General features: G+C 43.4%; 1 protein-coding gene across 2 annotated transcripts in view; it reads left to right on the top strand.

The window, feature by feature from the left end:
• The window catches only part of angpt4 (angiopoietin 4), a 150,161-nt gene that overhangs the window by 79,108 nt on the left and 55,937 nt on the right, over window positions 1-15,116 (top strand). For both annotated transcript variants that reach the window (XM_072556170.1, XM_072556169.1), the window contains 2 exons: window positions 2,034-2,266; window positions 13,164-13,279. In XM_072556170.1, coding sequence (XP_072412271.1) covers window positions 2,034-2,266; window positions 13,164-13,279 — 349 coding nt within the window. The remainder of the gene's footprint in view (window positions 1-2,033; window positions 2,267-13,163; window positions 13,280-15,116) is intronic.

Raw genomic sequence — 15,116 nt, 5'->3', positions numbered from 1 at the left:
TGCCTCCTGACTTTCCGCATAAGCCTACCATGGGGAACCTTATCAAATGCCTTACTAAAATCCATGTACACTACATCCACTGCTCTACCCTCATCCACATGCTTGGTCACCTCCTCAAAGAATTCAATAAGACTTGTAAGGCAAGACCTACCCTTCACAAATCTGTGCTGACTGTCCCTAATCAAGCAGTGTCTTTCCAGATACTCATAAATCCTATCCCTCAGTACCCTTTCCATTACTTTGCCTACCACCGAAATAAGACCAACTGGCCTGTAATTCCCGGGGTTATCCCTATTCCCTTTTTTGAACAGGGGTACAACATTCACCACTCTCCAGTCCCCTGGTACCACCCCCATTGACAGTGAAGATGAAAAGATCATTGCCAACGGCTCTGCAATTTCCTCTCTTGCTTCCCACATAATCCTAGGATATATCCCGTCAGGCTCGGGGGACTTGTCTATCCTCAAGTTGTTCAAAATGTCCAACACATCTCTTCTAGCTTACCAGTCCATTTCACACTCTCCTCTTCAACAATACGGTCCATCTCGTTTGTAAATACTGAAGAAAAGTACTCATTCAAGACCTCTCCTATCTCTTCCGACTCAATACACATTCTCCCACTACTGTCCTTGATCGGACCTACCCTCGTTCTCGTCATTCTCAGGTTTCTCACATACGCATAAAATGCCTTGGGGTTATCCTTGATCCTATCCGCCAAAGATTTTTCATGCCCTCTCTTAGCTCTCCTAATCCCTTTCTTCAGCTCCTTCCTGGCTATCCCTCCAACGCTCTGACTGAACCTTGTTTCCTCAACCTTATGTAAGCCTCCTTCTTCCTCTTTACAAGACATTCAACCTCCCTCGTCAACCAAGGTTCCCTCACACGACCATCTCTTTCCTGCCTGACAGGTACATACATATCAAGGACACGTCATATCTGTTCCTTGAAAAAGTTCCACATTTCCATGACATCCTTCCCTGACAGCCTATACTCCCAACTTATGCTCCTCAGATCCTGTCTTACAGCATCGTATTTACCCTTCCCCCAATTGTTAAACCTACCCTGTTGCACGCACCTATCTCTCTCCATAACCAAGGTGAAAGTCACAGAATTGTGGTCAGCATCACCAAAATGTTCACCTACTAACAAGCCCATCACTTGTCCCGGTTCGTTACCAAGTACCAAATCCAATATGGCCTCCCCTCTGGTCAGACAATCTACATCCTGAGTTAGAAAAGCTTCCTGGACACATTGCACAAACACTGCCCCGTCCAAACTACTTGATCTAAAGAGCTTCCAATCAATATTTGGGAAGTTGAAATCGCCCATGACTACTACCCTGTGGCTTCTACACCTTTCCAAAATCTGTTTCCCAATCTGTTTCTCCACATCTCTGCTGCTATTGGGGGGCCTATAGTAAACACCCAAGTTCTTAAATATCAATCACTTACCTCCCTGACCAGCTCTGCACTCCAACTTCACTTCCGCCCAGCTCGCGCCGCTCTCTGCTGTGAAAAAAAATTTCTAAATTACTGAGGCTGTTCTGGGCTGTCTTTGTGGCTTTGTAACAGACCTGCAAACGCTTGTTGGTTCCTCAGCATTACAAAATAATACCTTCGAGATTTTCTGAATGGGGTCAGTGTAACGGGAACATTAAACAGCAAAAAGCATGTTATCATCCAGTGCCCAAGTTGTGCTATACTGTATCTGACCTGCTCATGGTACAGTATAGAGCAAATATTGCTCTCTACCCAATCCATACATAAATAATAATGTTTCTACATTTATTAAGACTATCTCCATTTTAATCCTAAATGTATATTTGATGTAAAACTTACATTCCCGGCCTTTCCCATCATTAAAGTGAAATACATGTCAATAATACAATGCAGTGGGATCTGGTTGGCTTGAACAAGAGATTTGCTGCAAGGTGGGATTAATGGTGATAGGCCAGCACAGACCCGACAGGCCGAAGAGCTTTTCCTGTGTTGTTTAATTCTATTGCTCCATGTGAATTGCAATGGCTTCTTCAGTCTTTTAGAGAGGAAGGTCTCCGACATTGAGGCCAAACACCGAGCAGAGCTGAGCTCCATGAAGAAGGAGAAGGAGCTGCTCCAGCAGCTGGTGGGTCACCAGGTCAACACCATCAGGGAGCTAGAGAAACGCCTGCTCTCTGCCAGCAGCAACAACAGTGGCCTCCAACAGCAGCAGCTTGAACTCCTCCAGACTGTTCACCACCTCATTGCCCTCATCTCCCAGGGCAAAGGTAAGTGGCAAGAGAGGCAGAGGCCCTGGGTTAGCCAGGAGCAGGTGTATCAGGCTTTGAATTCTCTCTGCTAAACCCTCAAGAGCATAAGTAATAGGAGTTGGAGTCAGACGTTGGGCCACGGCCCCATCAAGTGGATGCAAATGATTCCCCTGCATCATTTCAAAGAATGGTAGAGGCTTTCTCCTGGTGTCGTGGCCGATATTTATCCCTCAAGTAACATCTTAAAAACTTAATGATCTGGTTCTTCACCTAATGCTACTGGTGGGAGTTTGCTGTGAGCAAACTCATTCCCCTACAGTACGTCAGTGACCAAGCTTCCGTTGAGAGGTGCCATGGAAATGCAAGTTCTTTCGTTGTTATCCTGCAGCTGTATATCTCATTGCTTTTTGTGTCATCTTTCAAACAGGCTGTCACATTTGAAAGTGTTAACTGGATGTGAAGTTATTTGCGATGTCCAAGGATGTAAATGATGTAATATACAAGAGAGCTAATCGCTGAAGGTCTGAAGGCATTAGTCAGGGTTCCTGCTTTCTGTCACCATCAATGACTTCCATTAGGAACTGGCCATATTTGGAGATAGAATGCAGTTAAAATGTACAGCCCAAAGGGAGGCCATTCGGTCCATCATGCCTGTACTGGTTCTTTGAAAGTTATCCAATTAGTCCCAGCTTATTACCTCTGAAACCTTAACCTTTCAGAATCTCCTTTTTGAGTATTTATTTAATTCCCATTTGAACATTAATACTGAATCTCTGTCCTCTACCTTTTTAGGCAACATTGAACATAGATCAGTACAGCACAGTACAGGCCCATTCAGCCCTCGATGTTGTGCCGATCTTTATTCCCACTCTAAGATCAAACTAACCTACATATTCTTCATTTTACTAACATCCATGCCTATCCAAGAGTCACTTAAATGTCCCTAATGTATCTGACTGTTGGCAGTGTATTCCATAGACCCAGCACTCTCTGTGTAAAGAACCTACCTCTGACATCTCCCCTAAACCTTCCTCCAATCACCTTAAAATCTGCCCCCTCATGATAAACATTTCTGTCCTGGGGAAAAAAAGTCTCTGACTATTCACTCTCTGTTCCGGATCATTCCAATCACTGTGGAATTTTGGTGTGATTTTGACGTGTATTGTCCTCACACCACCTCAAGGTGGACAATAGATGTTGGCCTTCCTAAAGACACCCATAAACTTTGAATTCATGGACAGATGAGTTAAGGCAGAATCTGATTTGAATGCGGTAACCCCTCTTGCCAAACAGTTTGGTGTTTCTCTCCTGACAGATCAATGAAAAATGATCAATTAAAAATGCTGAAAGATTCCAAAGAGAAGAAAGGAGAGCTCTTCAGCAAAAAAAAAGGAGAAATTTGGGATTTCATTGTCAATCATTTTGAGGTGTTAAAGTTAAAAATGAACTAGAACATATTTTGTGTGGATGATATGACTCTAAACGAGGGTGAAGAACAATAGACGACTGGACACAATTCATTAAAATTGGCAACATATGTTCACAAGACCAGTTTAAGAATCTTGCTCGGAGATTCATTTCTAGAGTGAGAGAGTTGCAAAGTATACAAGTCACATTAAACTGGTATAGAGCCTCTTTCTTACCAACTCAGAGAGCAAACCGAGAGATCGTCATTATATGGTAGTCTTGAATAAATCCAATAGAGAATTCAGGAGAAACATTTTTCCCCAAATTAGTGGTTTAATACAGATAAACACATGAGGGGAAAGAGACAGAGGGATATACTTCTAAAGATCATTGTTGTTAGCGGGCACTCAGAATCAGGAGGAGAAAGGGGATTTCGAGCATGGGTTTATTGTAGCTCTTTCAGTGCTGTAGACTTGGTGAAATTCTATTAGATCTCTACAAACCTAGCTGCTCATTATAGCCTGAAACCTTGAATCCTCTAGCAAATAGAATCGCTGCAGTGTGGAAGCAGACCATTCGACCCATCAAGTCCACCAACCCCTGTAACCCTGCACATTCTTGGGCAATTTCCCATGGCCAATCCACCTTATTTGCATATCATTGGACTGTGGGGGAAAGCTAGAGCACTCCTACACAGACGCAGGGAGAATTTGCAAATGCCACACAGACAGTCACCTAACAGTGGTATTGAGCCTGGGTCCCTGGCACTATCAGGCAGCAGTGCTAACCACTGTGCCATCCTGACTTGCTGCATCAATCAAATCTCTGACGTGTCATGGCATGCCAGAAAGCCTGACACATTCTCTCACCTTCTGTTTGCAGAGTGCAGAGTATAAATGTGCTGTGCAAAACTTTGTAAGACTGTTCTCCCACAACTGGAGCTGGAACTCTTGTTTTTTTTTTCTTTTTTGGGCAAGAATGTTTAATTTGGTCAGGGGTCAAGTCCCAAGATGCTCTCAGTGTGTATCTTAGGCTTTGGCTTCAGAAAGAAATTTCATTGGAATGAATTCCTAAGGAACAATTGCAAGATAAATAACGACGAGCCAGAGCACATAAACTTCAACAGCTTGTATTTATCTCCAGGATGTGACTGTTCACTCTCACCCCCAGATTTCAGACGTGATTCATTATCTGATCTAAGTCATCGATAAAAGCTAATCTGTAAATTCTGCTGCTGACACAGGCTGTCTCTGTTTTTACCAGTGGAAGGTCATTTACTTGAAGCTGAAAAGAATTGGAGGTGATTGTGGCAATGAATCTCATTGTTGAAACGAGCTTCCTCCCATTTTCCCGATAGAAGTTTAAGTTTCTTCATGCTTTCATGGGTCATGGGCACTGCATTTTTGGCTCCTCCCTAGTTGCCCTTGAACTGAGCAGCTCAATTTCAATTTTAAATTGATATTTAATGTAGAGTACAAGGTAGTCTTTTTTCTGTTAAGCAAAAGTATTAAGGGATATGGGCCAACAACAGGTTTTTGGTGTAGGCCACAGGTCAGTCATGATCTCATTCAATGGTGGAACAGGTTTGAGGGGTTGAATGGTCTACTCCAATTCCTATGATCCTCTGTTCCTCTGCTTGAAAGTGCATGTAGGCCAGACCAAGTGAGGACAGCAGATTTCCCTCCCCGAAGAGCATCAGTGAACTAGATGGGTTTGTACTGAAAATGTGTTGCTGGAAAAGCGCAGCAGGTCAGGCAGCATTCAAGGAGCAGGAGAATCGACGTTTCGGGCATGAGCCCTTCTTCAGGAATGGGGACAGTGTGCCAAGCAGGCTAAGATAAAAGTAGGGAGGAGGGACTTGGGGGAGGGGCGTTGGAAATGTGATAGGTGGAAGGAGGTTAAGGTGAGGGTGATAGGCCGGAGTGGGGGTGGGGGCGGAGAGGTCAGGAAGAAGATTGCAGGTTAGGATGGTGGTGCTGAGTTCGACGGTTGGGACTGAGACAAGGTGGGGGGAGGGGAAATGAGGAAACTGGAGAAATCTGAGTTCATCCCTTGTGGTTGGAGGGTTCCTAGGTGGAAGATGAAGTGGTCTTCCTCCAGCCGTCGTGTTGGTATGGTCTGGCAATGATGGGTTTGTACAACAATCAATGATAGCGATGGTGACCATGGAATTGAGACTCGCTCTCTAATCTCAGAGTAAAGGGTCCCACATTTAGGACAGAAATGAGAAGGAATTTCTCCTGTCAGAGTGTAGTGAATTTGTGGAATTCTTTATGTAAAAGAGCAGTTGAGGTTGGAACATTGAGTATATTCACAACTGAGATGGACAGGTTTTTCATCAGTGAGGGAATTAAGTGCTATGACAAAGCCAGGAGAGTGGAGTTGAGGAATCGGATTAGTTGTGATCTCATTGAATGACGGAGCAGACTCGGAATGGCCAACTTCTGCCCTAATACCTTTTGGTCTTGTGGTCTATTCCAGATTTATTCATTTCAGTTCAATTTTATCAGTGGCTGTGATGAGATTTGAATCCATGCCCCTCAAGCAAAATGTTAACTGTGGGCTTTATGTTTCACTCCATCCAGTGAGCTTACCACTGAGCCACCAGAATATCCTTCACAACAGATAACTCGAAGCCCTGTGAGCACTCTTGGCCTGGTTTTGATTGCCTGAGGGAGAGAGGGGGGTCAAAAAGGAATTTTTTTAGTTCTTTCAATTTCTAGGAGATAGAACAGAATAGCAATTTACTGTCACTTGTACTTTTATGAAAAAAAAGAGTGAAAAGTTTTATAAGTTGCCATACCATAGCGTCTGTATTGATGGCATCAATCATGGATTAGAAAAAAAGTAAAAATTAAGGCAAAGTTCATTAAAGATGACCATCTGTGTGTAGAGCAGGGGAATGTTGGGGTGGGAATGAGTTCTGGATGTAGGTTTGCTCACTGAGCTGGAAGGTTTGATTTTGGGAATGAGTGTATAGACATTACATTGGAAACTGCTCCCAGCTTCTGGCTGTTATCACCTCCTGTCCCTGACTGGGTTTAAAGGATCTATTTGGTTTATATTAGCAGGCAAGCCAACATAAGTGAATATTAATGAGAAGATGCCGTTGACTTAAGCAAGATATAGTTTGTAGCATGATCACAAATTATATCATTACTAAATCTGTTAGGAGACTTGTGGATCTACGTCCTCACCCTGCAAGATCCCAAGATGATCTGTCTTCCCCCCACTGAAATCCTTTGAAATTTATCAGATTGGTTGGAGCTTGTTGGAGCCTCCAACAAATTGCCCTTTCAGATCACTGCACTGTACAAGAGGATTAGTGACAGCAAGTGTTTACCCATAATGCTCCAGTTCATACAGTTCAGGCAGCAGTGGGCAGGGACCGTTTCAATGTTTCAGGCCTGTAACCCCTCATCACAACCAATCTCTCTCTCTCCCTCTCTATGGATCCTGTCAAACCTGCTGAATATTTCCATCATTTCCCGTTGTTAGTTCAGATTTCCAACCTTCACAATATTTACTTTTGCATAACATCAGCTGTGTTTCCAATAGCAGAGAGCTTTGAGGTGCCCTGGGACTACCTAACTGCAAATTCTCACTTTTCTGGACCAAGTCTTGTTTATGACTCCACTCCCTTCCAGACCACGTGACCCTTGAAGCCTTCCGAATTGGCCCATTCAGCTGTGGCAGCAGTCACACATAACTGAAGACCCGTTACTGCAACGCGGTCATGTTAGTGATGCCCATGTCTCGGAAACAACTGAAAAGGAAGATTCCATGTCTGGCTGCAGCTGAGGGAGCTGGAAATGAAGGAGAATACTGATGATTCAAATGCTGCAGCTTCTCCCAAATACTTAAATTAGATTAGAATGTCCGTTTTTAAGTTGGGACAAGCTGTAATTAAATAAATCACTTTGGGTAAACTAAATTGACTAATGACTCCTTCACTCTTATCAAGACATGCATCTCTTTTAATGAGACATAGATTCAGCTAAGCTCTATCCTAGGTATTGTGTCAGATGATTGAGGTGACTGGCATCTAGAAAATATGGAAAAATATTGCTTTACCAAATGCATCATTCTAAATGTTCTAAAACTAGAAGGTGCCAATAGCATTGCAGTAGAGACAGGAAGAAACGGCAAACAGATTTGAATTTCCAAATCACCTTTAACAACCTCAGAATGTTCCAACTCACCTTCCAGTTAATGAAGTATTTATAAGGTAGAGCAAAGTTTGTTTTAACTGGCACCTTATGAACTAGCACTCCTGATAAACCGCAAAAATTACGTATCTGTAATTTACTAAAGTTTACTGTATTATTCTGTCCATATATTATAGTTTTTAATCTATTTACCCCAATGTAAATATACTTGTTGTTCAATCGAATGGCCACGTGCAATGTCAGCAGTTGATTCAATTTTGAGTCAATTTCTCCTCAAATGCTACAATCTACCCTGATTAGTTAGTCGATGGTACCAGTGAGAAGGGAAGTTTTAGTTAAGGCAAAGTTGCATTATTATGTAAGTGGATTATGTTGTAAATAAAGTATTACAGTGATATTTCTACCCTCTGCATTATGTTTCTATTATTTAGAGTGTGGTTTTACATTGATTATGTGGACCTCTTGATTTTGAACAATTGATACACTCTGGTTCCCGAGGTGAAGGATAATAAAACGTTTGCTGTGTATTCCCTGTTGTGGTGTGGGATGTGGCGCAGCCAACTTGTGCACAGCAAACTCTCACAAACAGCAATGTGATAACCACCAGATCCCCTGTTTCAATGTTGTTGGTTAATGAATAAATACTGACCCACGACCCCAGTGAAACCCCTCCCTGTTCTTCTTCACAGTAATGCCCCAGACATGGGAGTCAGTATCAGGCAGGACACAGACTCCCATTATCTCTGAAACTCTCACTGGTGGTTCCAAATTTGGAAATGAAATAGTCACAGAGCAAATTCAGTCTGAGCTTCATGTAACAATTCCCTCTGTCTGTCTAAAGGCTCAGACTTGCTGCTTGTCTGAATCATTGACCTGGAAGGAGCAGGTTTTGGATTAGAGTGAGCGGTGAGTCAGTGATGGGGGAGGGGTAACAGGTCCTGTTCTTGATCCACTCAGAATGATGATTACATGGCAAACCCCTGCTGAGTGCATTGGGGTAGAAACTGATCAGAGCATGCAGCATCAGGGCTCACTGGGGATTCCTGAAAAACTGCAGGTGGCATTTCTCTTCTCAAGACTCTTCCTCCCATTCACTGAGACTGTGGCTGACTTGCCTTCACCCCACCTGTGCCCTCAATACCTTTAAATATCTGTTAATATCAAACATGAAATTAACTATTTATTGAACATTGATTGCCAAAGAAAGTTCCAAATCAATAAACAATAGACAGTAGGTGCAGGAATAGGCCATTCTGCCCTTCGAGTCTGCACCACCATTCATTATGATCATGGCTGATCATCCTCAAACAGTATCCTGTTCCTGCCTCATCTCCTTGATTCCACTATCTTTGAGAGCTCCATCCAACTCTTTCTTAAATGAATCCAGAGACTGGGCCTCCACTGCCCTCTGGGGCAGAGCATTCCACACAGCCACCACTCTCTGGGTGAAGAAGTTTCTCCTCATCTCTGTCCTAAATGGTCTACCCCGTATTTTTAAGCTGTGTCCTCTGGTTCGGCACTCACCCATCAGCGGAAACATGTTTCCTGCCTCCAGAGTGTCCAATCCTTTAATAATCTTATACATCTCAATCAGATCCCCTCTCAGTCTTCTAAACTCAAGGGTATACAAGCCCAGTCGCTCCAATCTTTCAACATAAGATAGTCCCACCATTCCAGGAATTTACCTCGTGAACCTACGCTGCACTCCCTCAATAGCTAGAATGTCTTTCCTCAAATTTAGAGACCAGAACTGCGCACAATATTCCAGGTGCAGTCTCACCAGGGCCCTGTACAGCTGCAGAAGAACCTCTTTGCTTCTATACTCAATCCCTCTTGTTATGAAGACCAGCATGCTATTAGCTTTCTTCACTACCTGCTGTACCTGCATGCTTGCCTTCATTGACTGGTGTACAAGAACACCCAGATCTCTTTGTACTGCCCTTTTACCTAACTTGACTCCATTTAGGTAGTAATCTGCCTTCCTGTTCTTGCCACCAAAGTGGATAACCATACATTTATCCACATTAAACTGCATCTGCCATGTGTCTATCCACTCACCTAACCTGTCCAGGTTACCCTGTAATCTCCTAACATCCTCCTCACATTTTACCCTGCCACCCAGCTTTGTATCATCAGCAAATTTGTGAATGTTACTATTAATACCATCTTCTATATCATTAATATATACTGTAAGAATTGTTAGCCTACTAACTGTTTCCCAATTTCACTCAAGACATTTGACTCTAACTTTTGATTAGTTCCCCTTGTCTGAGACTCCTTCACCTGAACTATTTCCCTGGAACAACAATTCCACTTAACGCCTTCAGAATCTTGTACTCATTGGATGTGGAGGTGCCGGTGTTAGACTGGGGTGGACAAGGTCAGAAGTCACACACCTCCAGGTTTCATCATATGGTCTGAGTCTTCTGCTCCTCAGCAATTGGTTGCTTGATAAGTCCACTCCCACAATGCACTCCTTCACTCACGCCATTGGTGATGCAGCTTGTCCTTCCTCACTCTTCCCATGGCCAATCAGAAAGTGTCCAGTCTTTTCATTACCTGACTGGACAACAGCAGACTATTTCTTGTTCTTTCCTCCTTTCCCCATGAGGGAATGGAAGAGCATGAAAAGTATCATCGTATTTATGGAATGGCCCCATCAGTGTTTGTGTCCTAGAGCAGGGTCTTAGTGATTCACTCCTGATGACCATGGGACAGCTCGGAAACCTGAAGCAGGACTGTTCCTTCTGACTCCACAATGTTTGTTAGAGAGGCTGGTCATGATCCAAGCCTGTGCCCTCCCCACCTTGCTCCTTCTTAAACCCCAACTCCACCCTCAGCCCCTATCAGTATGGCCAACAGCCTGATGCTGCCTGGCTTGCTATGTTCTTCCAGAATGCCTGTTTGTCTACTTTGGATCCCAGCATCTTTAGTTTTTTCTGTCGATAACCAGCCTGGAATCTATTTCTCTGCAAGCCCTAGAGTGAGAAACACTTGATTAGATTGGGAAGGGCCTGGTCATTAAGGGGGATGTTTTCCCAAATGTTGGTGGAGTCACTATTTGAAAGGACAGATCAGCCAGTTTAAAAAAAAGACATGTGAATATGAACCTAAGGTGTTGGAATCTACCTGGTTCTGGACTCTGAGCTGGAGACTGTGATCAGGGTTACAATAACTCTCTTTCAGACAGTACAGACAGGATGATCTGAATGGCATCTTCCCCACCATCATTTTCCCCTGTTTATGTGGCAAAACGGTTTAGAATTCTGTTTTTTCTCCCCCAATATCTTGACACTTGATCCAAATGTAGAAATCCTTGCTAAGCTATCTCAACTATTCGTATTGACTACTCCAAAACTACTCTCCACATGACATCCGTAGCATTGAGAAAATCATTGCTCACCAATAAAGTGACCTCTTCATCTTTCATATACTTTCCTGACAGACAACAGCTTGAGATGACAGGGCTGCGAGAAAGAATTGGATGTAAAACACATCCAAATGTTTAGCTTTTTCACAGGGTGAATGGCAGTGAAATAGAATTCCCTGCTTAAACTTTCTATAAAATATATCCAATTTGAGCTCTCCCATGGGTGACTTGGTGTGTGCTACCTTGGGAAAATGCTTTAATACATGAGTGAAGAATGGGTCAGGAGAGCGACAGACTCCCGGAATCTGCTACACATTCAGTTGCTTGTTTGGAGATTTCTGATATATGCTCAGAGATTTATTAATGGTTCACATGTTCAGGACTGGCTGCAATCTCCACATCACCACTCCACTCCAAATCCAGGGTTTGGAGAAATGAAAATCTAAGAAGCCATAATAACAATAAATTAACCTTTGCCTGAGTGAGGCAATGGGGATGATTGTGGCCATGTTATTCCTCTTCTCTTTCATTAATCCATAGAAAAAGTCTCCATGTAAAATTGAAATATTATTAAGTACAGGTAAGTACCATGTGAGATATACTATTTCATCCATTACTGCAGCGTACTTCAGCTCATTGTACAATCCAGCACTTCCTTAAACACCCACACTTTCTGCCTCCATCTTTTCAATATTAGGTGCAGAATTTCAAACTGTTCGATCAGATTGTAAAAGAGATGTGCTCAGTTTCAGTTACTCATTCTGCTCCATGTTCCTCAACACTCTTACCCATCGAAATGACCTCCCCTTCCACCTTGACAGGTCCAACTGACCCTCAGCACCTACAGCTGGTTTTTGTATGAATGCTCTCACGGAGTGTGGGTTGTTGCCTAGGCCAGCACTTGTTACCCAACCCGAATTGCCCTTGAACTGAAAGGGCTGTTCAGAGGGCAGTTAATTGTCAATCATGTTACGGTGGGCCAGGATATACATGGAGGCTGATAACAACCAGATGGCCACCATAGGCCCTTTACTGAGCCTAGCTTTATAGACCAGGGGATGGGGTGGTGTAGTGTTAATGTTGGTGTTAGTGGTACAGAACCACAGGCTAATGTTCTGGGGATATGGGTTTGAATCCTACCATGGCAGAAGATGAAATGGGAATTCAGTTCAAAGTTTGTCTAATAGTAATTACTTAACCACGTGTCAACTTTTATAAACTCCTATTTGGTACACTAATGTGCCTTTATAAAAGGAAATCTATAATCCTCACTGATCTGGCATAATCCTGACTCCAGACCTACAGCAATGCAATTGACTCTTGACTGAGCTCTGATGTGGCCGTTAGCAGGTTATTCAGTTTAAGGATGACGAAGGTGAGCGACAAATGCAAGTCTTGCTGGTGAGGCCCACATCCCATACAGAAACAAAAGACAAGGTTCAGGCCTATACCCGATAAAAGGCTGCACATCTGCAGAAATACTCATCTTTTGCAGGTGACTTTATTTCCTGGAATTGAGAAGAAGGGAAGATGATTGAATTGAACCTTATAAAATTCTTAAGGGATACGGAGATGTTAAGAAAATGTTATCCAACTCAGAAATTTAGAATGCAGGGTCACTGTCTTACTTTGGGCTGAAGACTGAGTTTTGAGGAGAAATGCTGTCACTCAGAAATTGGTCAATGTTTGGAATTCTCAACCCCAGATACTGTGGAGGCTGTTCCAGCCTGATGTCAGTAGAGTTTCACTCACTCAGGGGGTTATGGGGATAGTGTCAGAAGGTGAAGATGAGGTGGAAGATTAGCCAAATGACACATTCTGAATGGGGTGCAGCAGAATGGCCCAAGTCCAGCTCCTATTTCTATTCCCTTCTTTATTTTCAACTGTTTTCTGAACTTCCATCCAGGTTTCTAGCACTGGAATTGTCATTTTTTTTTCTCTGACAGTTCTTTAATTCTTTGTCAAACAGCCATGGGTAAGAAGGAAGATAAGATCTTCAGAGATTGTGCAGATGCCTTGGAGTCTGGGGCCAACGTGAGCGGGATTTACACAATCCACATTGAGAACATGACAGAGCATCGGAAGGTAAGTAATTCCATGTCTCCTCCTGCTCAGTCTCCATGCTAGCACAGGCCCTTCAATAACATGTTACCTTTCTGTCACATTCTGAGGGTGTTATTATTGTCTTGGTTGGTAGTTCCACTCTTTGTCCTTCAAAACATTCCAATCTCAAATAAAGTTACCCCTACATCGTTTTACTGGTCATAAATGCACAGGCCCCCAACCCTTCAAAAATGCCCTGGAGCCCACAGGGTTTAAAGATGACTCTTCAGAACACAAGAAAATTCTCCAGAGCAATGAAAGCATCAAAATGTAATCCATGGAAAAGAAACGGCCCCCTGACAGTTAAAATTAATTCAGACCATGTCCCATTGAGGGGCTATCATCAGGATGGATTTGTCAGGTGACCAATGGTGAGCTTGTTCGGGGGGGTGGGGGCAGTTAGTATAGAAAGATTAGATTAGATTACTTAAAGTGTGGAAACAGGCCCTTCGGCCCAACAAGTCCTCACTGACCCTCTGAAGAGCAACCCACCCAGACCCATTCCCCTACATCTAACACTATGGGCAATTTGGCATGGCCAATTCACCAAACTTGCATGTTTTTAGACTGTGGGAGGAAACCGGAGCACCCGGAGGAAACCCACGCAGACACGGGGAGAATGTGGAAACTCCACACAGACAGACAGTCACCCAAGGCTGGAATCAAACCTGGGACCCTGGTGCTGTGAGGCAGCAGTGCTAACCACTGAGTCACCATGCCAGCCTAACACAGACCCAGAAAATGCAAACCCCAATGCTATAGCTGGTCACTGTGTGAATTGAACCCATGACCTTGCTATTATCAGCGCCACAGTCTAATCATCTGAGCTAACCAAGTCAACCAAGCCATGTGATTACACCACCAGGGACATGACCAACTGAAGTTGGCATGGTGTATGGACAAGAGTAGAATTGAAAGCTAGAGGTGGGCTGGACTTTGAGGGATTTACCCCTCATTGACTTTTTCTGAATGGGGTTTGGTCCAGGCACTCACAGAAGGAGGGCAAGATTCCATATCCTGCTCTTGGCCATTGACCCCTGGTTCACTGAATGTGCTTCTCAATAATGCCGGGAGGAGCCGGTGTTAAAGTTAAAAACCACACAATACCAGGTTATAGTCCAACAGGTTTATTTGGAAGTACAAGCTAGCTACCTGAAGAAGGAGCAGCACTCTGAAGGCTTGTCCTTCCAAATAAACGTGTTGGACTAGAACCTGGTGCCATGTGATTTTTAACCTTCTCCAATAAGTCTCTGCTTTTAAGTTTTGGTTCCAGTAACCAGAGGTTTTCCTGGTTTTGATCGATAGCAAGTCAGTCACTAGATGCTCGTCATTGCTCAGATATTAGAAGAAGATGAGATCACACTACGATCGCGCGTCAGAGTCTCCCATGACGTTCCATGTGAGTTTGCTGAAATTGCATTGAAATCTGTGTAAAAGCAAAACACAGCAAATGCTGGAAATATGAAACTAAACACAGAGAGCTGGAGAAACTCACAGCATGTGTAGAGTGAGAAACAGAGTTAATGTTTTGAGTCTGGTCAGTCTCTTCTTCCTTTTTAAGGCAGAGTCAGAGATAGTCAATGAGGAAAAACTTGTCTGTGAACGCAGATTTCATCATAAGGTATAGGTGCAGAATTAGGCCGTTCAGCCCATCGAGTCTGCTCCGCCATTCAGTCATGTTTGATATGTTTCTCAACCCCATTTGCCTGCATTCTGTCTGTAACCCTTGCTCCCCTTACTAATCAAGAACCTATCCATCTCTGTCTGAAATACATTGGCTTCCATAGCCCTCTGCAGCAATAAGTTCCACAGATTCCCC

Source organism: Chiloscyllium punctatum, chromosome 37 (genome assembly GCF_047496795.1).
Source record: "Chiloscyllium punctatum isolate Juve2018m chromosome 37, sChiPun1.3, whole genome shotgun sequence".
Taxonomy (NCBI): Eukaryota; Metazoa; Chordata; class Chondrichthyes; order Orectolobiformes; family Hemiscylliidae; genus Chiloscyllium; species Chiloscyllium punctatum.
This window is presented reverse-complemented; position numbering and strand designations above follow the sequence as displayed.